This window comes from Equus przewalskii, chromosome 14 (assembly GCF_037783145.1).
Source record: "Equus przewalskii isolate Varuska chromosome 14, EquPr2, whole genome shotgun sequence".
Classification (NCBI taxonomy): Eukaryota; Metazoa; Chordata; class Mammalia; order Perissodactyla; family Equidae; genus Equus; species Equus przewalskii.
The window spans coordinates 84,026,767-84,053,042 of NC_091844.1; the positions used below are offsets into that span (position 1 = coordinate 84,026,767).

Below are 26,276 nucleotides of genomic sequence, written 5' to 3' on the forward strand. Positions count from 1 at the left end.
GTCTTAAATATTACATCGGTAAAATAAAATGATGCGGGGAAAATTGCCTGATGCTGTGCTTAGCATGTAATCAGCTGCAATCAGTAAATGCTAATTTCCTTCCTTCTTTTCTTTCTGCTCTATTTATAAACTAGATAAATCTCTTGGCCTGTGGATATTCTCAATGATGTCAAATCTTTGCCCTTTGCACAGTAGTGAAGGGATTTTATTTTAATTTATTTTTGAGTAGAGCAAAAAATCACTTTCAGCTCTTCTTGGTACAAGGGTATAGTGTCGAGGTTGGACATTATCTCCTGTCTAAGAAAATGAAGTGAGCTCTAATTCAAAAGATGGATTTTGTTATGTGTTTACCACCAGACTTTGAAGGCAATTGCAAAGGAGAATTTCAAACTGTTTTAGTTTCACTACAATTATTGGAAGAAGTATATATCCTCCAAAGGCGACTGCCTTACAGGGCAGTGCGTATTTAGGTCTAAATTGCCGAAATAAATAAAAGTGGGACCATGTAGGAATTGGGAAGAGCAAAAAGATGCTGAATAGGAGGCGTTTTTGCACTGTAGCCTCCTGGGAAGCTGAGATAAAGTATGGTACCTGTTGTGGGGAGCTTCACTTGTTGCACAGTGTTCTGTTTTGGGTTGAGGTCATTATAAGTAGAGCAGGGCTCATATGAGTTATATGATCATGTGTTTTTTGGAAAGAAATGGGCTTGGGATTTGCTGGGATGGGGGGTTAGGTAGGGAAGGGGCCTTTAGTGATTAATTTTGAGGTGGAAGAATAAAGTTGTCATGACTGTTCCTAAGTTATTCTGTATCCCCACAACTGTAGTTACTAGATTGGTTAAGCAAGAGCTAGTAGAATAAATAAGATATATTTTGATAAGGCCCAATTTATAAGGTAACTAATCTTCTATCTTTGGGAATCTAAGAAAACTTCATTTCAGCCTTTCCTGCAAATCATTTACCTTTTTGGATAGTGTAGCTACAAAAGATGTATCAGTTAAGAATTGCTTTGGACTGCATGTAACAGCTCCCAGAACAGTGGCTTGATCTAATGAAGGTCTTGTTTTTCTCACATAATGACAACCTGAAGGAGCCATTCCAAGGCTGGTATGATGGTTTCAGGATATCTTCCTAGGCTCCTTCTGCCCTCTGGCCAGTCCTCATTGTGTGCTGCTTACTGCACACCAGCCATCTTGATACAGCTTCAGCGTTGTGTCTACACATTGGGCACGAAGAAGGAAAAGGGGACAGGCCAGCTGAGATAGTCACATTACCGAGCTTTCCTGGGAGACCCAGCCAGAACAGTGTCGGGATTATTTCCAGTTGCAAGTGAGGCTGAACAGTGTGGGGTTTTTTTCAGCTGAGCACACTGCTACTCCCAACAAAATCCTGTCGCTCTGGACACTGAGTAGACAACTTATAGTTTCTGCAAGAGAAGGTTATGACTATTCAAGTCTTTCATTTGGCTTGTTTCTAGTTAATCAAGCTTATATCATCTTTCTTATTTGTGTTATAGGTATTTATACACATCTACATTATGTTTTCCCTCATACTGTAGAAGCACCTATCTCTGTGAACTATCTGAAATGTGGCTGTGACCCGAGAATTAAACAGAAAACTGCTAAGTTTTTGGAATTACTATTTTGAAAACTCTGATGTAAAGCTCATGTATCCTTAGGACCGTGGATTCAGAATTAATTGGCTGTAATTTATATATTATACCAATGACTTTGATATCTCACTTTTTATCCCAGTTGATTAGAAGGGAGAAGGATGTTGTAGAAGGTATGTCAAAGTCATCAGAACCGATGGAGGCAAGCCTAGTGTAATAATTGATGTCTGTAGTTATGACTCAGAATCATAAATATAATCTTTAAGATAATCTGTTTAATAAGTAACGATGTGTGCATTGCCTTTTAGAGTAATGGTTATCATAAAAGTTATAATCAAGTTTAATGTTTAAAGGGTAAACTTTTTCACCTGGAAAATCTATTTATGCATAATACCTCATTCCCTAATGACCCTGGTTGAATGACATTTGACTCCCACATATAATTTAGTATCCGTTGTTATCTAAGAATGTCTGTATTTAATGCAATTTACTTTTTACTTTGTTTAAACTGGTATTTGTATTTAACACTTAACTTCTTTTATTCTTATAATAGCAGCCATCATATTTTGCCGATTATTATAACTATTTGCTTGTTTGTATGTTGCCACTAATAGATTTTTAAGTTCTTTGAGACTTTGCTCACTTATTTACTCAACGAGTATTTGAGTAGCTGTGTGGTAGTCACTCTCTCTCACTCTGGGATACAGTATTGAAGAAACAAAACAGACATGCTTTCCACCCTCATGAAGTTTGGAGCCTTTAGGGAAAACACAATAATCACAGAAATAAAAGTGCATTTAGAACAAGGAGTCTTATAGTAAAGGAAGAGTAGAGGAGGTTAGCACGGCTACCCTGAGGGGTTGATGTTTGACCCAAGAGCAGAAGGGTGGGCGGTAGTGAATTGGGTGGGGCAGGGAAGACTGTCTGAGGGTCCAGAGTGGGAAAGAGCTTGAGGGTATGTTGGTGGGAAGGGAATGGCAGAGAATAGGTTTCAAGGTAGGCCTGCTGTGGTCTCCATCATTCAGGGCTTGTGTAGGCCGTGGTAGGGATTTTGGTTCTTATCCAGAAAAGCATTGGGAAACCATTGAGGGTTTTAAGCAGAGGAATGATGTCAAATTAGCATTTAAAAAAATCACTGATATTTTCCTGCACACTGACATACACACAGTAAGTGGGTGCTTAAATAATTATTTGTCTAATTGAACTTAAATTTTGGTATAGCTTTTTTCTTACCTTTTTCATACCTTTTCTTTTTTCATACCTTAGCATGTTTTAGCACCTTTAGTACTGTCACTCTTAACCCACTACTTCTAATGTGTTTCATATCGTGGCACTGGCAGAAAATGAAAATGCGTGTATTGTGCTTGCAATAGTTGAGGCTTGCTGCTAGAGGGGATCCACTCCAGGATTCAGCTGCCTGGGCCCTGCCCTGCTGTCCCAAGGTGGGGGGAGCACTGTTTCTTACTGCTGTGACTCATTCTGGTCACACAGGCTGGGAAACTCTGATGTAACTACAAGAGGCTTTTATTTTGATGAATTAAGGTTATAAGGGACAGCTTAAAGAAACTGTATATATGTATTATATACAGCACCTGTATTGTTTTTATTTGTTGTTTTACTTTTCTCCCTCTAGTCCTGATAAAACAGCTTCTAGATAGATTAAAACCATATTCTAGAACCAGCCCTGATGGCCTGGTGGTTCAAGTTTCGTGCTCTCACCGCTTTGGCGGCCTGGGTTTGGTTCCTGGTTGAGGAACCACACCACTCGTCTGTCACTTGCCATGCTGTTGCGACGGCGCACGTAGAAGAACGGGAAGGACTTAGAACTGGAATATACGACTGTGCACTGGGGCTTTGGGGGGAAAAGAGGAAGATGGGCAATAGATGGTAGCTCAGGGCGACTCTTTCCCAGCAAAAAAAACCAAACAACCCATGTTCTATATCATATTCTAACAGTATTGTTAGAGAATTTAGTTACCATAGATATCCTAAGATTTTTATATACATTGTGGTAATTACTTTTCAGAGCCTAGTATTATTCATGTTTGTTTGTTTTGAATGAAATAGCAGTGCCAAAAGCAGATTACTAATGCTGTGGTAAAAAACAATGTTTCATTTTCTCTTTGACTTTTATGTTATTAGTAAACTGAAAACTAAAGATTTCAAAGGTGTTTCTAAATTAAAGAAATATTTTAAACAGTGTTTAACGTACCATCATGAAAATGTAAGTGTGGTATATTTAACTGGTGTTTCAGTTAAAGAACAGCATCTTGACTTTTCTCTGTTTCTTTTATGTTCTCTAGTGTGGCCAGACTCCATTGATGATAGCTGCTGAACAAGGCAATCTGGAAATAGTGAAAGAGTTAATTAAGAATGGAGCTAATTGCAATCTGGAAGATTTGGTATATATTGAAATAATTTACTTATTGTCTTCTTTTTCTTTTCCTTAACTTTGCTGTTTCTTTGTTTTTAAGAGGTGACTCAAAAGTAATAGATTACAAATTGTGCTTTCACATCTATCTCAGCTTTGCCTAATGATATGCTAAGTTTTTTTAAAGGTGTAATACAGAAGGGAAATTTTTACTTTGAATGAAAGATCTCAGCTCTTTGTGTTTTCTGTATATAGACGACACTGTCTGAATAGGGAGCACATACACATAAAATTAAGTGCCTGCCTAGAAATTATCCATGTGTGAGTCATATTTTTAAGTAACTTAAAATACTCATAATACTCATAATAAGATGTTCATATAAGATACTCATAATAGTATCTTACTATTATAAATACGGTTACCTATGATAATTGTCAGAAAGATATGGTCCCTTCTGATTCCACTTCTGAGGGATAAATCACTGTTCTAGGAGGCTTACGTTTCCTCTACTTTCTCTGTTTCCTAGGAATTGTTTTTTAGGGTCACACAGCTAAATCTGCTTTCTTTTTTAAAATTGATGATTCAAATTAATGATTTTAAATTGACGATTTTAATTGAATGATCATTTGAGTTAAATTATACTCATGCATAAAAGTTAGGATAGGATACTTGTAATCTTTACTTAAAAAATAAAGAATATTCTTTCTTTGTCACATAGTTTCTAAACTCATCATATGAGCATCATGTGAGATCACTTTAGCCTGTGTATGTGCTCTGAAATCTGATTACAGGCTCTGTAATTTAAAGTTATAATAATGGTTGCTAGCCACAAGGATTAGCTTTGAGCTTTTGATAGTCATCTTTTCTCCTTTTTAAAAAACACAGTATGTGATTAGAAGTCCAGTGAAAAGACTGAACAAGCAGTTGTGAAACCGTTTCTACACCATTGTAGTAATAAAAGTAGACAAATAAATTCTGAACAGAGCTTATGCTTCAATGTTATTTTCGGTTAGTTTAGAGTGGGTCAAAGCATGTCAATTTGGTATGATCATTTGGTATGTAAATTTGAATTTATTTTTCCTCACTTTGGAATGTTATGTTTGGTTTTGAAATGGTCACATTTGTGTCTTTGTATTCAAGGATAACTGGACTGCACTTATATCGGCATCAAAAGAGGGGCACGTGCACGTTGTGGAAGAGCTGCTTAAATATGGGGCTAACGTGGAGCACCGGGATATGGTCTGTGCATTCTTTATGCTGTGCTATTAACTCACTGGAGTGTTATCGACAGTAATAGATATGTGAAATCTTGTATTTGTGTGTGTGAGGTGAGATTATAATAATGTTTTTAGGATTTGGGGTTGGGCATTGAAATGACCCTCAAGATTGTTTTAAGATCAGGTGATATAATGTACCTCTTTTAGAATATTCTTAGTCTTCATTTTTAGTTTATTTCAGAGTTTAAAATTCTGAAATATTGTTGTAAACAATTCATTACCCTTTAATATATCAAGCTTTTAGAACTTGACAGAATTGTTTCCTTTAAGAGGAACTTTGAGAGGGACATAGTATAGTTTAAAGAATATTTTCAGTTGCTCGAAGTGATAATTTTCAGCATAATGGGAGAAAGGAAGGAATTGATGTCCTTGATGTATAAAGCGTATTACTCTGCTGATGACGCTTTATGAAGTCTGGGTGGTCTGAGTTTTTAAGAAATTGCAGCATTCCACCGTCTTGTACTTAATGTTATATTGTAATTGTAATTTACATAGTGTTTTCACCTCTTTAATATTAGATTTATTCTCAAAACTTAGTGAAGTGGGTGGTACTTATTTTTTTAGGAAGATACAGAACCATTTGTATCCTACCTATTTCTGAAAAGAAATTGAAGTACATTGCTATAAAAGTGTCCCCAAAGTAATTATCACAACACCCTTTTACATTTAAAGAGTCTTTGTGTTTGGCTTTAAAACACCAAAAATTGGGGAAACTGAGGACTATGTCTCCCTTAGTAGTTAGTGTTGAGGAACCCTAACTTCAAAGGATTGGGTGGATGGTGCTAGCGGCTGAGCTTGTGAGGGAAGGCAGAGTCCCTTGGACTTGTGAAAGGAGAGCAGAGTAACCGCCAGGGGTCGTCTGGGACTCAGGAATAATTCCAGTATATAATATCAGGAAATCTAGTGAAGATTCTTTTTTGAGAGGACCTTTTACGGGCACCAAACTCTAGCTATTGCTATAGACAATTGGTTCCAATGTTTTCATTTTGCAAATTTAGACATAGTTTTTTCAAGAGTAAAGTTTTATTTCATAGATTCTTGCACAGGGTGACATTATACAAATTAAAGTGAGGGCATGATTTTAAAACAATTCTGGGCAGGCATTTTACAGATTAAAATATTGGTATATGTAAGACTTGACTTGCCCAACTCCATATTTTGACCTAAACAAATCACATCAGCCTTTCTTTGTCTTTCAAGACCTTGACGCTTTTGAAGCCTACTTGTCTATTATTTTTAGAATCTCTCTCAGTTTGGATGTGTCTGGTGTTTCTCATGATCAGATTGAGATTGTGCTTTATTAGGAAGAATACCGCAGAAGTGATATGCCCTTCTTAGTGCGCTACCTCTAGGTACATGATACCAGAATGTGTCACCGCACTGTTCATCTGGATCTCTTGGTTAAGGTAGTATCTGTCAGATTTCACCACTGTAAGATTACTATTTTTCCCTTTGTAATTACTAAATATTTTTGGGAAGATACTTTGAAACTATACAGATATCCTGTTTTTGATTAAATTTTCACTCATTTGTTTTAGCATCCATCAGTATATCTTGCATGCAGCAGTTATTACTGTGGTTTTATAGTGGTGATTTTTCTATTTCCCTCATTCCCTCTATGTTTATTAATTGGAATTCTTCTGTAAGGAAGAGTTCTCTCTGTCTGTCTATATCTAGATATAGATATATATGGGCTCATAAACATTTATTTTATTTTTTGGATTATAATCTAGTTCTATACTTATTTTTAAGGGCCCTTTCAAGATGCCTTATCCTTTTTTAGAAAATAGAATTTAGAAACCAATATCTAGGTGTAGGTGTGTTTATTGCTACTGGGGTGTCACTGCTTGTAGTCCTTCTCATTGGATAGATGTAGGAAATACGTGTCTGGATACTAACTCTTACATACACATACATCTATTCTGTATCTAATTTGTGGATGTATATTTTAAAAAGAGACTAGGTTGATACCGCCAACCCAATCCATTGTAACCTTTTCTGTTTCCTTAATTTGTACCTCTTCTCTGATGCTGAGACATCTGGCTCTCCTGATCTGCACAATCTATTTATTTGTTCAATTCTAGTATATAAATAAAGTAGTTTCAGCATTTCCAGTCCATACCCCAAGAGAAACAGATTTATCTACGAAGTGGAGTGTTTGTGTGTAGTTCTTTTTGTCTGTAGCGTTACAATATTCAGTTAAAATTTTGCTTTTCGAAGTTACCTAGGTCAGCTTCTAAGTAATTTTGTGATTCATTTGCAATATAGTTAGGTTCGTTTGTTCCAGTCTGTATTCTATCTTTCCTCTCCATATTCTGGTTGATTTCTGAAAAATTTGCATACAATGAAATTCGCTCTTTGTGGTGTACAATTCTTTACTTTTTGACCAGTGCATAATGTCATATATCCACTACACGGTTCTATGCAGAGCAGTTCCATCACTTCAACAGTACCCTCATGCTGCTCCTTCATAGTCAACACCTCCTCCCTCCTCAACCTCTGGCCACCACTCATCTGTCTTCCCTTTCTGTGGTTTTGCCTTTTTCAGATTAGGGCAAGTATTTTTTTTAATATCTTTTTTAGGGATGATGAAACAGGATCAGAAGGATTAAGTGATTTATATTCTCAGAACCAAATGTGAATTGGTCCAAAAACTAGTTTTAAATAAGCAAACAAAATATTTGTTCCTTAGTATAATTTGATTACATTGGTCTCTTTTATTGAATTGCATTATAGCTAAAGAGAAAATTGCTCAAAGCAAAGAAAAAAATTGCTCCTGTAGCTTAGAAAATAGAAAGTTATCATGCTGTTAATTCATACTTGATGGCTTCGCCTACCCCAAGAAATCATGATCTACAGATTATTGCCTCAGTGTCCTCTTTTTTAGCAAGAGGTACTGTAATGATCTGGGATTTATAGGATGTGTTTAAATGCAAGAGGTGAATATGATTGCTGAAATTCCTCTCTGGAAAAAGTCTAGACTCATACAAGGAGGAGAATAACTAGGGACATAGAAAATTTTCTCAAGAAAAATTTTTGAACAGCCAAAATAAATCCTGGAAATTTGGAAAAGTCCAACATGAATCTTCCCTATTGCAGTTTCCAAGATGTAGTAAAACCTTTGGAGTGATCATTTCAGACTTAAGAGAATTGACTTATTTCATGTACTGTCGTGTTTGTCTCTGAGAAGCTTGGGAATTTAAGACTTAGTAGTAGTGCTTTCATAAAACAGTGGTTTTATAAAGAGTATTCACAGAATGAACTTCATTAATGGCTTCTTTTTTTTTTGCTTGGAGATAATGCAAAGTTTTATCTCCTTCCTCCTTTTTTCTCTTTCAGGGAGGTTGGACAGCTCTTATGTGGGCGTGTTATAAAGGCCGTACTGAAGTGGTCGAGTTGCTTCTTTCTCATGGTGCCAATCCAAGTGTTACTGGTCTGGTAAGCGTTAACAAAAAATTCATTTGTGATGTAAGTGGTAAGTTCTTTTAGGAAATACTTTAGGCTGGTTGTACTTTAGACTTCATAGTGAATAATAATGATCTAGATCTTATTAAAGATAAGAATTTAGAATGTGAGTTCAAAACAATGCAAATTTTTTTCTCAACCTATTTCTCAATTTTTATGAGCAAAAAGGCAATGCTTAGAGCTTGCGTGTTAATTATAGCTATATAGCATTTCAAAAGAAAATTTTGAAACCCTAAGTCATCTTGCCTTGTTTTCTGTGGGTATGCATTCTTAGTGTAAAATTCTGTAAAGAAAAGAGACATTTGCCAAATATGCATACCATTTTTCTACACATTCTTATAGATGGTAGTGCGTGCGTTACTACTTTGCCTCAGACTTGATCTCGGACTGCAGATTAAGGAACGGTTTTATTGTTGGGGGAATTCTTTCACAATGTAGATGTATGTAAAATTGTCACATTGTACACTTTAAATATCTTACAATTTTATTTGTTGGTTATACCTCAATAAAGCTGAAAAAAAAAAAGAAACTGTTTATTCAAGTTAGTGAAAGGATTATATAAGAAAAGTTTCACATTCCTCTTATTAGTCTTGCCTGTTGGTTAGATAATCACATTATTTGTATTGAATCTATAAAAATAAATGTGTTAATAATATATATTTATTTAAGGTTGCCGATTATGTATTATGAGTACTGTGAGTGTTTTTAAAGTGGAGAATGGTGTGTAACTTGATTTTTAAAAATATTACTTTGTATTACTCCCTTTGTTTTTACAGTCATGCGCTGCATAACAATGTCTCAGTCAACAACGGACCACATATATGAACCACATATATGACTGTAGTCCTGAAAGATTAGTACTGTATGGCATAGGTGTGTAGTAGGCTATACCATCTGGGTTTGAGTAAGTACACTGTATGATGTTCCCACAAGGAAGAAATCGCCTGATGACGCCTTTCTCAGAACATATCCCCATTGCTAAGCGACGCATGGCTGTACTTTTCTTAGCACATGTGTGCTGTAAATATCCACCTAAAAGATTTTTTTCTTTCCCTCCCTACCTTGTGCCCTCCCTCCCTGTCTTCCTTTGTTCCTGTCTACCTACCTACCCACCTACCTGTCTCCCAGCAGTACAGTGTTTACCCAATCATTTGGGCAGCGGGGAGAGGCCATGCAGATATAGTGCATCTTTTACTGCAAAATGGTGCTAAAGTCAACTGCTCTGATAAGGTAGGTCAGCAGGATCTTTGCAGGTTCCAGTTCATTTTATGTCTACTCGTGTGTCTAATTTACAAGTATTTTCATATGATCTTAAGAGGCTGCTCTGACGTATCTTCCATTTATGTGTATTAATGTCTTTTATGTAGATGTACATCTCATAGATGGCTTCCTTATAGGTACTGTGTACTAAGTGTCCTTCCGTTGTTTTTTATATCACATTCATTATTCTCAGGAAAATAGAGCTTATTCCCTGTCTTCATTGTTTGAAGTTTTCTGTTGTAACTCTTCTTCTACCTTTAGTCCTTTCTGCTTTCTATGTATTGTTGCCAGAATGATCTTTCTAAAATTCAAGTTTGGTTATCTCTCTTATACGTAAAATCCTAAAGAGATCAATTCCTGGTCTGTTGTATGAAGATAGGCCTTGCCTCCCTTTCTACCCTTTCTCCTGCTGTTTATACCTCAAAACTACCTTTTAGGCTAGACTATTGAATGATGTAGGTTCCAGAATTCATCTGTTTTTAACCCTTCCATGCCTTTGGGTGTGCTCTTTCATAGTGTGGAATGCCCTTGCCTCCCCGTCAGCTTTAGCTTCTCTTCATCCTTCACTCAGCTCATTGCTGTCTACTCCAGAAAGCTCCCAAGAATTTTCTTTTATTCATTTTTTAATCCTTAATATTTATGTCAAGCATTTAATAAACATTTATTTAATTATATTGTTCTTCCTTGCTTTTGGAGTGCTTTGATGGCTTCTGCAGTTCTGGGACAAAGCCCAGACATTTTTTTTCTTTGAGGAAGATTAGCCTTGAGCTAACATCTGCTGCCAATCCCCCTCTTTTTGCTGAGGAAGACTGGCCCTGAGCTCACATCCGTGCCCATCTTCTGTACTTTATATGTGGGACGCCTGCCACACCCCGGCTTGACAAGCTGTGCATAGGTCCGCACCTGGGATCCAAACTGGCGAACCATGGGCAGCCGAAGCAGAATGTGCGAACTTAACTGCTGTGCCACTGGGCTGGCCCCCGCCTAGACTTTTTAGTTTGACTCAGTCTATCAGCCCAGGCTCACTTCTTGCCATTCCTCTCCATGTACACTATGCTTTGGATACAAAAGATTGTCTGACATTCTATGAACTTTTATGAATTTCTGTGGAGTTTATGTTTTTGTTTATTCTGTTCCCTCTGCTAAGAATGTGGTTTTCTCCTCTGCCTGATGGACTCCGATGTAATTTGTCAAGATTCAGTTGAGATATTACCTCCTTTGTTAAGCCTCCTTAACTTACTTAGTCAGCTTAGACGCCCGTCCTCTGTACTCTCCGTGTTCTCTGTGCATACCTCCGTGGGTGCACATAGCCAATTATAACCATTGCTTTACTTCTCTCTCTTACCGCCAGAGTGTAAGTTTCGTGAAAGTAAGGAATGCTCCTTTTTCTTTTCGTTTTTGTACCTCCATTATTTCCATTAACTGTCTTAGAACTTGAGACATTGTGCATAAGCATGTTCTTTTCAAATTAATAACAATTTAGCAAAATATAGGAAAATAACTATTAGACATTTTTTGATAATTGGAATATATTCTGAGCATAAATTTAAGTAAAATAGTGTTGCTTAACTTTATGGGAGGGTTGGAAATCATTCTTATCTTGATCTGGATGATGGTTATATGGGTGTATACATATGTAAAAAAATCATCAAGTAGTACACTTAAGTTTTGTGTATTTTATGCCCTTTATGCAGGTTATGCCTCATTTTACATAAAATAATAGCTTAATGAGGACTGTAAGGAGACTGTTGCAAACACTTATAATATACTATTTAAGGGCTGGCCCAGTGGTGCAGTGGTTAAGTTTGCACATTCTGCTTCGGCTGCCCAGGGTTTGCCAGTTTGGATCTTGGATACGGACGTGGCACTACTTGGCAAGCTATGCTGTGGCAGGCATCCCACATATAAAGTAGAGGAAGATGGGCACGGATGTGAGCTCAGGGCCAGTCTTCCTCAGCAAGAAGAGGAGGATTGGCAGCAGATGTTGGCTCAGGGCTAATCTTCTTCTTCAAAAAAAAAAGTATTTAAAAATATTGTTTTGGTGACTGTTTGCTAATTCAGATTGACTGTCTTCTAATTCAGATTAGTGAGGTTTTATTGTATGTCTAAAGTGGATGTGGTTCTATTTATTGAAGTTTCTGATTTGACACTTTAATGTGATGGAGAAACCCTTAATTTCTCCTAGTGGCCTATTGAAAAATATATAACCTGGCATTCAAGGCCCTCTGGAATCAGTTACTATGCTACCTAGTCTGTCACTCTAACATTTTGAGAAAATGTTTAGTACCTTTTGTCTGCCATGCCCTATAGCTGCGCTAAACACAGAAGATGTAAAAACAGAGAAGAAATTATCTCTGTTTAGAGAAGCACGGAGATAAGTGGGACATTTAAAATGCAAAGGCTAGGAGTCAAGTGACTTAGGAGTTTAGAGAAGAGAATTCACCGATAGCTAAGCAGTCGGTTAAAGATTTGATAGAACTGAGACTTAATCTAGACCTTAAAGAAGTAGAACTTAAGTGAATGGAGAGTAGGAGAGGAGACTGTACAAGGCACAGGGGGACATGAGAGCCAGAGGCCTCAGAGTGTGATTCTCATGGCACGTTGAGATAGCACTGAGTAGGCTCATGTGAGGAGAGCTGAGGTGGTGTGGACAGGAGCCGTGAGGAAGGAAGCCCTGGCTGTAGATGGAGCCCCCTAGAAGTAGGCCTTGAATACCTCACTGAAAATCAGTGGGGGTTTTGAGTAGTAGATTGACACAAAGTGGTGTTTTAGAAAAATCATTACTTAATAGTGCATTATAGGATGGATTGAAGATAAAGAGAATCATTTTATTGCTGACAGAAATAGGAAAGTTTCTACGGGAACTAAGTTTTAGTGAATGAAGTCAGTTTTAGTTGTGTTGACTTTTAAATGATGGGAGCACTGGGAGTTAAAGGTGTCCTGCTAGGTAGTGGACATAGAGGTTTTGACTGGAGGTGTTGAGGGGTTGTCTGCATAGAGATGATTCTTGAGGTTGCATGAGAGTGGATTTGATAAGTGGGGTCGGTAGTAATGAGACGAGATGAACACAGAGCTGATTATTGGCAGTGTTCCCTAGGTAGCAGAATTTGGTGAAATGGCAAAGATGACTAACGAATTGAAAGTTCAAGGTGGAAGGGACAGTCTACAGTTCAGAATACTACAGAGCTTTCAGGAAGAAAAGAAAGAACTGAGAAAAAGATCTACAGATCTAGTGTTTAGGTAACTATTGGTGACTTGGGGATTGTGCTTTTTGTAATGTTTATAGCAGAAACCAGTTTTTGAGGGGGTTTTGGAAAGGGATTGGAAGTAACCATTATAAATTATTTTGAAAGTTTAAAAGAAAAGGCAGTGATGAGTATCTTGGGAGGATAGCTTATTGGAAAAGTTTTTTTTAGGATAGGAGAGGCCTGAACCAGTTTGTTGGGAGAAGGAATAAAGAAGAAAAGCCTGATGACATAGGAGGAGATTATTGAGTATGGTTCTAGATGAAACAGAGGAAAATAGGATCAAGGGTACACATAAAGGGATTAGATTTATTAGAGATAGAGACCAGGACTTGAGAAAAAGAGGAGAGAGAGACTTATTGAGGTGATTCTGAGTGCTGACTACAGAGATGTTTTGAAGTAGAGAGAAGAGGTCCTGCTGGATGTCAAGAGTTCTTTGTAATGATGAAAGTGAGATTATCCGCTGACTGTGGGGTGAGGAGTAGCTGGCTAACGTGATGGGGCGGGAGAAGAGCAGAATTGATAGCCTATGATCTTGTTCAGTCCAGTTCTATAAGAAGGGTAAAAGTGAAATATAATACGTGTTCCAAGGATGAGTGCTCAATTATAATTACTATATTTAAAGAAGGCTTTATGAGTGATGAATGTGTATTATTTTTGAGGATGTCTGATTTTCAATTTGTAGAGTCAGGGAAGGCATTTTAGCCGGGGAAATGTTATCCATAAATGAAGAGGCTAGAAAAGAATTTAATTCTAAGAGAAGAATATAGATGCAAGAGTGAAATTGGGAAGTTCCTCTTGGCCTTAATTCATCTCTAATTCATGTTTGAGGCTGTAACCTTGACAGCTGCCTTCCTCTTATGTGTCCCTCCTCTTTTTTAGACTCCTGCTCCTGTGTGCTATATTGGCAGCCTTGGGATTCTGGCTGTCATGAGGTCCCATCCATTGAGGAAGAGCACCCAGGGCTACAACTTGCAACAGTGTGGTCACTGGGACATTTGACCTCATTTACAGAGTGATGCTGTCTTGTACAGTAGCCACTAGGCACATATGCTTATTTAGACTTAAGTCAGTTAAAATTAAATAAAATTAAAGGTTCAATTCCTTGGTCACACTTGCCACATTTCAAGTGCTCCATAGCAGTATGTGTCTAGTGGCTACTGTATTGGTCAATGCAGAATTATAGAGGATTTCCATCAACACAGAAAGTTCTGTTGGGAAGGGCTGTTATAAAAAGCAGGCATTAATTAAATTTCATTTCAATCTGCAGTCTCCCATGTAGTTAAAGGTCACTCTGGGTATGCGTTTGCCTCTTGATTGCCAGACTCCCCAAAGACACAGCATTGCTTTTATGCTTGATTTATATTCTCTGATGCCTTTTGAATTATGTTCCAGCAAAAGGTGCTTTTGAGTGTAGTTTCTAGGCTGGAGTTTATTTTGTCAAGTATGAAGGCTGATTTTGGGTGGTGGTTAGCAGCGTAGGCTGAAACCTGGCTTTTTGGGTTCCTGGGTCTTGTTCCACCTCTGAGTAGTTTTGTGACTTTGAGCCTCTAGTTAACTTCTCAGGGCACTGTTTGCAGTAAAAATGTGATATTGTGAATTGTATTTATTCATTCTTGTTAGTAAAGATCGCTTGAGTTAACCCATGTAAAGTAGTTAGAACTGTGTTTGGCACTTGGTTGTTACTGCTTTTGCCTATAGTCAGACTGTTGGACTTTAAATTGTGTTTCACAACATATGGGAAGCAATGAAAGCTTGTTGAAAATTAGAGACTATACAACTTTGTGATAGAAGAATTGTCACTGATTATAAAAGTTAAAGTTGGTCAAAAGACTTATTTTTTATTTTATTTATTTATTTATGTATTTTGAGGAAGATTAGCCCTGAGCTAACTACTGCCAGTCCTCCTCTTTTTGCTGAGGAAGCCTGGCCCTGAGCTAACATCCTGCCCGTCTTCCTCTACTTTATCTGTGGGATGCCTACCACAGCATGGTGTGCCAAGCGGTGCCATGTCTACACCTGGGATCTGAACCAGTGAACCCCAGGCTGCTGAGCAGCGGAGCGTGTGAACTTAACTACTGCACCACTGGGCTGGCCCCAAAAGACTCTTATTTTTTAAAGATTGGTACCTGAGCTAACGTCTGTTGCCAGTCTTCTTTTTTTTCTTCTTCTTCTTCTCCCCAAAGCCCCCCAGTACACAGATGTATATTCTAGTTGTAGGCCCTGGCTGTGCTATGTGGGATGCTGCCTCAGCATTGTTTGATGAGCGGTGCTATGTGTGCGCCAGGATCCAAACCGGCAAAACCCTGGGCTGCCGAAGTGGAGTGTGTGAACTTAACCACTTGGCCACGGGGCCAGCCCGGGTTAAAAGACATCTTATAGGGTGGTTAATCATCTATTTGGAGAAATAAAATGGAGAGAATATGATTGATCTAGGATTAAAATTATGATTAGTGAAAACGGTAGTTTAGGAAGGCAGTTCTTCAAAGTATGATTTTTATCAAAATTTGTGTTGAGAGCTAGTTTCTTTTGTACACCTTTGATAATAATTTTAAATTTATTTTTTGTTTTAATAGTATGGAACCACCCCTTTGGTTTGGGCTGCACGGAAGGGTCATTTGGAATGTGTAAAACATTTGTTGGCCATGGGAGCTGATGTTGATCAAGAAGGAGCTGTAAGTAGCTTTTCTATTTTAATCCCTGGTAACAGAGAGATGTTTTTAGTTTTAAGAGACAGAATATTTTCTTTAAGTATATGCCTAGAAAAATTTCCCTACAGTTCTTAAATGATACTTAGAAAAAACAAGCGTTTTCTATTATCCTGAGAAATGTATTACCTTATAGATATTGTATACTACAAATATATGCTTTTAAGATATATTGCTAATGCACATAAATTTTGGGAGGCTAAAACTATCAAGAATATCTTTCAGTAATCTTAGAATAAATTGAAATACTCTTCAAATCAAATAGTTTAAAATACTGTTGTGGAAAAGAGTTATGCTCTGTTAAAATACCTTTTCTTTAAAAATTTAAAATAGTATTGTCACTTTTTGGCTATTTTTAACAATGACTTATTTTCCTTCTCCAATAGATGTATTAAAAAATATCAGAAATCAGTGGTTGAATCCTAGAAAGCTTAAAAATTGGTTCAGTACATCCTACTGACTAGCACTGAGTAATTCCTTGTTGAGCGCCTGCCGTATAGCCAGCCCTGTGCCAAACGTGTCTCCAAATACTGGAGAAACCTAACAAATTGCTTTTCCCTTGAGCTTATAAAAATACGGTTAAAGGAAATGACATTTATGCACAAGAAACAATTAATACATACTGCTATTTACATAATTAAGTATTATGTGAGATGGATCATAAAGAAATCTGAGAAGAGAGACTACTAAATCTCTGGCTGCAATGTAACAAAAGTGAACTCTAAATCATCCTTGACTTACTCACGTTAATATCAACCAGTTTCTCCTGTTTTCCATATTGGCAGAAGCTATTAATTGCTAATCTTCCAGGAGTATACAATATTTTAGTGCTGTGTGGATCCAGAGCATGACTCTTAGAGAGCCGTGGAAGTCCTGTCTTTCACTTTTTCATACCTTTGCCTCTTTTCTGGACAGTTTATCAAGTGGATGAGTTGCTTGCTTTTATGATTATTGACTGCTAAAGAATTTGAAAAGGCTATGTTATTTTAATATGTGAGAGAATTAGGGCTTTGTTTTGGAAACTGGTCTAATAACCAACATATTTCTATGAGGAAATCATATGACATCTCAAAATAGATCAAAATCTTAAGGAGCAATTTTAATACTTCTTTTGTCAGATTCTTCTATTAGGTGATTTATTATTATAAATTAGATATGCAGTTTTTAAAAGAACCACTAAAAATAAGACAGTTTTTAAAAATGTGGATTCTACGTAACTGTGAAAGACAAGAATATATTCTACTTTTAATGAAATATCCTATATTATTTCACTGTTTTCCTTCAGTTTTTCCTATATATTTTATTGTAAACAATTCTTTGTTTGAAGTCTGATTGAGCTTACTTTGGATTATTTAATTTAGACTATGTTTAATTTTGAATCATCCTGTCAACTATTTTGTACTTCATTACATTAGTGTTAGAGTTTGTTCATTATAAATGAGTCCAATTTCAAATTATTATTTAAAGAATTGAATATCATAAGAGTCCTGTTGACTCAAGAGAATTAATGTTTCTCTTCAAAAATGGAAAATATACCTCCTGGTATGTGTCTGATGATTTATATTGGCATTTTATTATCAGAAATAACTGTTAATAATAGGCCACCTTTTGAAAACATCAGTTTTATGATTATGGCATAAGTCATGTGTTTTCTAGAATGTACTAATTTCCTGGGCTTGGTTTTGTTTTTTAGAATTCAATGACTGCACTTATTGTGGCAGTAAAAGGAGGCTACACACAGTCAGTAAAAGAAATTTTGAAGAGGAATCCAAATGTAAATTTAACAGATAAGGATGGAAATACAGCTTTGATGATTGCATCGAAGGAGGGACATACAGAGATTGTACAGGATCTACTTGATGCTGGAACATATGTGAACATACCTGATAGGGTAGGTTACCTGTTTGTTTTCTAGAGGTGACATTGATGGAAGATTACCTTAACTTCTCACCACCTTTCAAGGTTCTTCATGAATGACATATATTTGTTTTAAGACGTTTTATTTCTACCTTTAGAACTAATAAGTTAAAAAACTATTCAATCTTTGTGAAGTGTGTTCTTTTTAATTTTTGTCAAATAATATTGTAATTGAGAATGTCACATGTACCATTAGTCTGTAACTGTCCTGATGTTTGTCACTGTAGGTGTTGTTCCTGGCTAGTTTTATTCATTGTCCCAAGGCTTCAGGTACCACCCTTACACTTACAATTTTCAAAATTATCTCTCTTGCTCTAATCTCTTCTCAGGACTCTACACTTGTATATCCAACTCTCTTTGAACTCTATACACTTGAATGTCTCATGGGCTTCTTAAATTTACGGTAAACCAGATGTCTTGTTTGTTTCATCCCAAACCTGCTTTTCCCTCAGTCTTCTCCATCTCAGTACATGGCACAACCATCCACCCTGTTGTTAAGACCCCAAATCCTATGCTTTAGCCTTGATTTCTCTTCCTCACTTACCACATCCAGTTCTCCAGCAGATTCCTTGACTGTACCTCCAAAATATATTCTTTATCTGTCCACTTCCTTTCATTTCCATTACCACCTCCCTTCTCCAAGCCAATGTCTCCCATTCTTATAGCATTAGCATATCAACTGAGTTCTCTTATTAGCTTTGATTTGTTCTCCACTCTGTTCTCAGAGTGACCTTTAAAGCAATAACTCTCATGTGTACACCTTTCTTTAAAGTCGTCTAAGTTTCCTCTTATACAGAGGATGAATGGTGAACTTCTTTAGTTTGGAAATACCAATGATATTGTCCTTGCCTAACTCTTTGTTCTCATTTTGTACTACTCTTACTCTTGTTTCAATAGGTTGCAGCCATATTAATTTTCTTTCCTTTTCAACACACTGATATTATTGCTGTCTTCGGGCCTTTGTACCAGCAGTGCTCTGTCTGGAATGCTGATCTTCATGATCTTCGTGTGGCTGGCTCCTCTGTCATTCCAGTCTCAGCTTAAACATTACCTCCTCAGAAAAGTCTTCAAGTTGCCCAATCCAAAGCAGCTACCCAGTCACTCTATCACAGCACTATATTTTAGTTTGTTTGCATAGCATTTGTCTGATTTTTCGTTTGTGTTTATTGTATGTTGTCTGTTTGTCTCCTCCAGACTAAATTCTCCCAGACCTGGGACCTTGTCTATGTTGTTTCCCAGTGTCTAGAACAGTGCATGGCACATAGTAAGCAATGAAATATTTATAACCTGTTATTAATTTGCTAGTCTGGACCCATATTAATGCTAACATTCTCAACTAAAATTTATCTGCCTTGAGTTTATTTCTGCTTTTAATGTAGTAGTAAAGATACTATGCCATGGTGCTAAACTTAATAATCCTCAAGGACCAGCATCTTGGTTTATAGCCCATTGGGGCCCACTCAGGACTGAGAGGAACCACACCTTATGGACTTACCCAACCCAAATTCCTACAACTGATTTGTAATTTAGCAGTAAAAAAAAAAAAAAAAAATTTGCCCATAGCCAAAATAGCCATTTCCCGTATTCGAAGTAGTGGAAAGATATAATTAATAATGATTATTGTTTGGTGAATATAATTTCAAAGCAAAGAGATGTCCTTATGAGGTAATGAACTTCATCTAAGCCTTGTACTGGAGAATGAGTCAGTCTTATGCACTGTGGGCCTGTAATGCCAAATTGACGAGAATGTGGATGCTGATCTGGGAATTATCCTTCTCCCTTAATTAAAGGTGGTTAGAAACCCACTGATGACTGTAGTTTTACAACTCCCTTTTTTAGAATCCATGACTTTCATCGGATAGCATTAGTCCAAGGGATTTGTATTATATAATTTCCAAATGTCCATGTTCGTTGACAGCCATGGTGTCATTTTATTTAATTTACATTTTTAATGGCAAGTTACCTTCAAAGAGAATGGCTTATTGTTCTAGGTGACTTGTTTCTGAACTTTTGTCATGGAATTTCAGAGTCCTCATGAGGTGTAAAGTCTTCTGTCCCTTACTTTAAGACCTTATTACTATTAGTTAACTAAAATTTTTCTCTTATTTAGAGATACTCTTTTTTCAAGAAATTTTCAGAAAAAATCTATTATCTTAATACATGATTAACCTTAACTTCAAAACTGTTTATTTGTTATCATCAATTCACTCTTTTTTTTTCTTTTTAGAGTGGGGATACGGTGTTGATTGGTGCTGTCAGAGGTGGTCATGTGGAAATTGTTCGGGCACTTCTTCAAAAATATGCTGATATAGACATTAGAGGACAGGTATGTGTGATGACAGCACTGCTGTTATCTCTGAGTATAATTGATTGTATGTATTGACCGATCATAATGTCATTCTTCCAGTTTCCTATGGATCCAAATCCATCTTTGAATCAAACTAATAAATACTATGCCACATGCTATGAGGGGGCTTAACATGGGACCCTTGCCTGTAAGAAGCATTCATTTTAGTTAGGAAGGTTTTAGTTTGTAAGTTCTGTTTATGTTTATTTTTATGTTTTTACATAAACATAAAAAGTGGTGCCACTTTGGTTGCAAGATGGCCTGTTAGTGATTGCCTAAGTGAAAGCTTCAAGTGGTGGGAAAGAGGGTGTGAAGGAAGGCTTTTGAAGGAAAACAGAATTTGAGTGAAGCATGAAAGATGAGTCGGATTTAGAAAGGTAGAGGAAAAGAAGGCTGGGTATTTCCAGCAAGGATAGTGGAATAATAGGATGAGAAAATTCAAGAAAATGGGAAAGTAGGGGCCAGCCTGGTGGCGTAGTGGTTAAGTTTGCGTGCTCTGCTTCAGCAGCCTGGGGTTCATGGGTTCGGGTCCCAGGGGTGGACCTACACACTTCTCATCAAGCCATCCTGTCTGGCGGTATCCCACATACAAAACAGAGGAAGATTGGCACAGATGTTAGCTCAGGGACAGTCTTCCTCAGGCAAAAAGAGGAAGACTGGCAACAGATGTTAGCTCAGAGCCAATCTTCCTCACCAAGATTTAAAAAAACAAGAAAAACCGAAAAGGAAATGGAAACATGAAAGACTATATTCCTTAGCTGGTGAATAAATTAGGCTGGCAGTGGGGTCGTGGAGAGTGTGGGATGGGAGATGGTGACAGAAATAGAAAGGGAGGTTTGAGCACCAAGCTAAGAAAATTGGGAAGGTAGTGTACATTTTTGAGAAGGGGAACTCCATTGGGGAAATTCTGGTATAGGAAGCTTAATGTAGCAGCAGTAGAAAGTCATTCATTATATTTTGGGTTAAAATCTTTTTTTCACCGGAAGGTGGTTACTGGATCACCTGTTTAGACTTTTACCTAACTCTTTTGTGTCTGTCAATCCTATTTTCCTAGGTTTTAGTCATTTTATTTGTTCTCCAGCTCTACTTTCAAGATATATGTGTATCTATTTTTGATTTTTGAACTAGATAGGATTTTATAGGTTCTGATCAAGACCGGTACATGAGCACGGGTTAGTGGAGATTAAGAAAGTCAGATTGTTTATGTGACTTCTCCAAGGATACAGAGCTCAGGTATTGATGAATTCCAGTCCAGGGCACGGTCCTGAAATCCGCTCGCGTTACAAAGCGCACTTTATCAACTATGTGAGGTTGCTGCTTTCTAAGTCAAGTCATAGTAAATTTTCCTAGGCTTCTTTCATAAAGAATTTCTCAAAAGTAAGTCCAAGATAGAATAAGGGTTAATATTATTTCCCACCATGCTGCTTGTTGGTAAGATCTATTAATGCTCTCTGGCAGAAATGTGAATAAGGGTGTTTTATATTTACAAATAGTTTTTAATATTATATCTCTTATGAAGTGATTGTTGATTTTTTTTATTATATAGGACAATAAAACTGCTTTGTATTGGGCTGTTGAGAAAGGAAATGCAACAATGGTGAGAGATATCTTGCAGTGCAACCCTGACACTGAAATATGCACAAAGGTATAAAGACATTTCTATTCTCTTAGCCATACCCAGTGCTGAATAATTAGTACTGCTTGTTTTTTTCAATCATCTTTGTTTGATATTAGAATTATACTGATTTTACTGGTAATATGCTGCATTAAATTGATGAGCAACTATGTGTCCTTTCAGGAGTTATGTATTCACAGCAAAATACAGTGTGTAACTTGTTACTTTAATTAAACACTTTCAGAAAATACAGTATCAACTATTCATAAACTGTGGAAAGATCATTTCCCCAGAATTCTTTCATGCTCCTGTTGTTTGGAATGTAAGACACATTTCCTTTTAAAAGACCTTTGTGAGTGGTTATTGGTTCCCCAAAGCAGCCACTTTAGTCTGTTTTTACTCACATCATGTGAAAGATATAAAACTGTATAAGACTTTAGGTGATTGTATTTGGCCTTATGTGTAATAGTTCCATGGGGAAAATATTTTGGAATTCTGGACTGAAGTGGCAGGAATTCATAATGAATAAAGGAAACTTATGGAATCACCCATAAGACAATCCTATTTCATCTGCTAGAGATCGGGACCAGCATCTTTCTAAACTGATGATGGTAACTTCAGTGCCCTAGGGCAGAAAGTTTCCTGGGATCCCTCCTGGTTCGCAGGTGGCTCCTTGATAATCTTTGGACCCGTATCAGCCACTTTGACCAGTGGTGGCTTCTCACCAGGTTTTGGTCTTTTCTAATTCAGTGCCGAACTATGGTCTCTTCTTATTTTCCTTAATTTGATTTTGAAAACAATTATGAACCCTTTTGAGATTCTCCAAAGGCATACTGCTTGTATCAGATTGTTTTCTCTGTTACACCCAGGTCCTTAGGTATGCATAGAACTGAAGTGATGCTGGTATAGACTTCAGAAAAATCTAGACACTGGCTTGCCTGGACATTGACTGGCTGGGCTGTGGGTTGGTTGCTGGGGAGAGGGTGAGAATGGGAAGTAGTCTTTGAATGTGCTGCCCCAGATGTAAGGGTGGAACCTGGGGAATGGCAGCAGCAGTGAGAGGCAGGGAACTGTTACTATAAATGGCTGATGAGCAGCTGGGTACATCCCATACTCAGCTGAGTGATATAACATTGTTTTGATACAGATGATTGGTTGTGAAAGGAAGCACTTTTGTTAGTTTTTACAACTATGTTTTCTTGAGAACATTTTCAGTATAGACTGGTACCAGAGCCAGATGTTTGAATTCTTACATGTGCATTTATGTAACTTTAAACATTTAGGAGTAAAGCTGTTACTCTGGCAAACCTTCTTCTCTGTGCCCACAGGATGGTGAAACTCCACTGATAAAGGCTACCAAGATGAGGAACATTGAAGTGGTAGAGCTGCTGCTGGATAAAGGGGCTAAAGTGTCTGCTGTGGACAAGGTACAGCTGCTGCGCCACGAGAGCACTTTCTGGAAGGCAGTTGGGTAGACTGACCTCTCTATCTGGTGGGCTGAAGGGGCTCTGATTTTATTTTGTGGAAGGAGAGATTACTTGTGGGGATATCTGTGTGGGATTTTGATGCTGTGATGTCTTCTTGGCTGTCCCGATGGCATGCTGAGAAGTGTGCTATTAAAGAAGCTGCTTCAGATTTTCCTTCTATTGCTCATACCAGTTATGGGGAGCTGCTGTTGACCACCGTACAAGGAGGATGTCATCAGGTTGCAGATAAACAGAAAGAAAGAATCCAAAAGGGTTGGGGAAGATAGACTCTTAAAGCAGACTGGCATTAGTGTTCACTAATAGGAGGGAAAATGTCCTGCCATATGCCCTCTCCATAATCCTTTCAGAGAAATTTTCATGTTTTACATAATAAATTTAACTATAAATTGCTTAATACTTCATATAGAATTGATTCCTGGTTTTAATTTGTTTTAATTTTAAACAGGGTCCTTTGTCTACTTTAGTTGAGTTCTTCCCAGAAGAGAAGTCAGTTGATTTATGTATGAAGTAAGAAATATAGATTTTTCCCTCTAAATGTATGCCATGATTTGGGCTTTCCTAATTTATAATAGATTGAAGTTTATCTTTCTGTTATTTATGAGGCAATTAAACAAAAAACGCAGAATCAATATGTATTTGCCTTTATTTTATCAAGAAACATCATTTAAAAAACAACAGGAAAATCCCACCTATTATTACCACGTTAATATAGTTTCATATAAAATAAAGGAAACTTTAACATTAAAAATTAGGAAGGACATAAAGACAAAGGAGAGATTTTGAAGTTGATTATATTTAGCTTTATAGAAAACTTCCTGTGTTGCCTGTTTTTCTCATTCTACCATTGACTCGTTTCTGGCCCTGATCCTCTAATTTGCAGTAAGCAACCACTGGACTACATGCTCTGGAAGGTGCCATATGGCCTCATTAATTCTGTAACATGCCCTTTAGAAATAATTGTTTCATACTTATTAATACGTTTCCTGAAGGACTCTGTCTCAGTACCCTTTTGTGTGTTGCTGTGCCCTGAGTCAGCACATACTTGCCGACAAGCATACAAGATAGTTGGAATAGTTGTTCGTTCATTTAACACATACTTACTGAGGACAGATAAAGTGCTGTCCTGCTAGAATTTGAATACAAACTTGTGAAAGTCTTGAACCTGGTTCTTCATAGATGATTTCATAAAAGTCCATTTAAGAATAAAGATTAATGGTATTTTTACCTAGCCCATCACTGATCTCTGTTTATCTTCAGCATATTGGCAGGATGTGTTAATGTCTTCCCTGCATTTTCAGGAATTTTGTATTTGGCAGAAATGCCACTGATATATTTCTGCCTTCACAGGCTTAGGGTTAAGAAATGGGGTTCAGGTGGGGAAATACGATGATGAAATCTGATTTAGATGTGTTTAGTTTGAGGTCTGATAAGACATTTGGGAGGCTGTGACCATTAGGCATTGGGAAATGTGGGACTAGAATTTGGGTAAGAAATCAAGGCTGGTGATGGTAATATGCCAGTTAGTTACCAAGGCATGCGAGTTGCCTGAGAGTGACCAAGATCATCAATGGGAAGAAAGATGAGAGCTAAGGTCCATACTTTACTTCTCTTATGGCATGTGTCACTTTCTAGTTTGTGTTATAATTGTGCATATTTATCCAGTCTCTTCCTTTTACATCGTAAGCTATTTAAGGTTAGTGACTGTTTTGTCTTCCACCTTGATGTCATCAAAGTCTTCAGCACAGTGCCTTACATATGGTGAGCTCAATACATAGTTATTGTGCCATATTTAGGACGTAGGAAGAGAATCTAGAAATGGGAGTAGAGCTGAGGCAGAAGAGGGAAGTCAAAGTCAAGATAAGGTTGTGCCATAGAAGCCATAGGAGAAACATTGCAGGTCATTTTCATTTAGTGTTCCAGAAAGATCAGGATGGATGAGAACTGAGAATTTAATTTAACTTTTAGGTCATTTTCTTCAAGAGAGGTCTTTGTGAAGAACAAGTGAGAATTCTTTGCAGACTGAAGAAGTCTCTTTTTTTTTTAACATGCTAGTTTTCGTTAGAGTGGCTTGTGAATATTAATATGATTAGAGATTCTAATAAGGGAAGAAGGTAGGTTGATATTAGGGAGAAGTCAATGGTGAGGAGAGCAGAAGAGGTTGTAGTAGCCAGAGAAGGACAGATACAATATAAAGGCCTCCGAGGGAAAGAACGAAGATAGAACAAAATTTAAGGGCTCAGCATGAGGGTGGCTGGTAAACAGAGGGCTTTGAAGCAGACAGGATCACTCGTGTTAGGTGGGGTATCAGCATGGATTGTGAAGCTTACCAGACAAATGGAGAAGAAGAAAGTTGTGAAATGAAATATAAATTGCGGAAGGTGGTTGACATCCGTGGACAGCAAACATTTGGATGGTGGGTGGTTATTATTATCCACCATGATGGGAGTGGATCCGTGGCCTGGGGGGAGGCACAGGGAAAAAGCTTGTTGCTTCTCCTCTTTCAGTGAGTTGAGGGGAGGGAGAAGAATGACCTTCATTCTGGAGGGCTGTGGCAGATATAATACCTGAGAAAAGGTAGGTAAGGAACTGGAGAAAGAAATTGCAGGGAAGATAAAGATAAAAATTCATGTTATTTATGTACTTTATATGAAAAATATGAAAAGTTGAGAGTTTCTGTTATTTTACAGGAACATGATAATTGTTACTCTGTATATACTATATGTAAAAAATATGAAAGTTTAAGTTCCCCGCCACTGTTTTCCAGAAAGGAGACACTCCTTTGCATATTGCTATTCGTGGGAGGAGTCGGAGACTGGCAGAACTGCTTTTAAGAAATCCCAAGGACGGTCGATTACTCTACAGGCCTAACAAAGCGGGCGAGACTCCGTACAACATTGACTGCAGCCATCAGAAGAGTATTTTAACTCAGATCTTTGGAGCCAGTAAGTATTGGGTTTTCTTCCTGACTGAAC

At 37.3% G+C, this 26,276-nt stretch overlaps 1 protein-coding gene across 35 annotated transcripts in view; it reads left to right on the forward strand.

The window, feature by feature from the left end:
• KIDINS220 (kinase D interacting substrate 220) overlaps positions 1 to 26,276 on the forward strand; it is a 117,847-nt gene that overhangs the window by 14,137 nt on the left and 77,434 nt on the right. For 20 of the 35 annotated variants that reach the window (XR_011526769.1, XM_070574527.1, XM_070574530.1 and 17 more), the window contains exons 3-12: positions 3,915 to 4,013; positions 5,124 to 5,222; positions 8,600 to 8,698; positions 9,854 to 9,955; positions 15,807 to 15,905; positions 17,632 to 17,829; positions 20,083 to 20,181; positions 21,749 to 21,847; positions 23,146 to 23,244; positions 26,069 to 26,246. Coding sequence is in view for 34 of the 35 variants with exons in the window: in XM_070574527.1 (XP_070430628.1) it covers positions 3,915 to 4,013; positions 5,124 to 5,222; positions 8,600 to 8,698; positions 9,854 to 9,955; positions 15,807 to 15,905; positions 17,632 to 17,829; positions 20,083 to 20,181; positions 21,749 to 21,847; positions 23,146 to 23,244; positions 26,069 to 26,246 (1,171 nt within the window). In the remaining variant the exon portion in view is untranslated. Of the gene's footprint in view, positions 1 to 3,914; positions 4,014 to 5,123; positions 5,312 to 8,599; positions 8,699 to 9,853; positions 9,956 to 15,806; positions 15,906 to 17,631; positions 17,830 to 20,082; positions 20,182 to 21,748; positions 21,848 to 23,145; positions 23,245 to 26,068; positions 26,247 to 26,276 lie in introns of all 35 variants that reach the window. The other 15 variants (XM_070574517.1, XM_070574534.1, XM_070574535.1 and 12 more) reach the window with 3 other exon arrangements.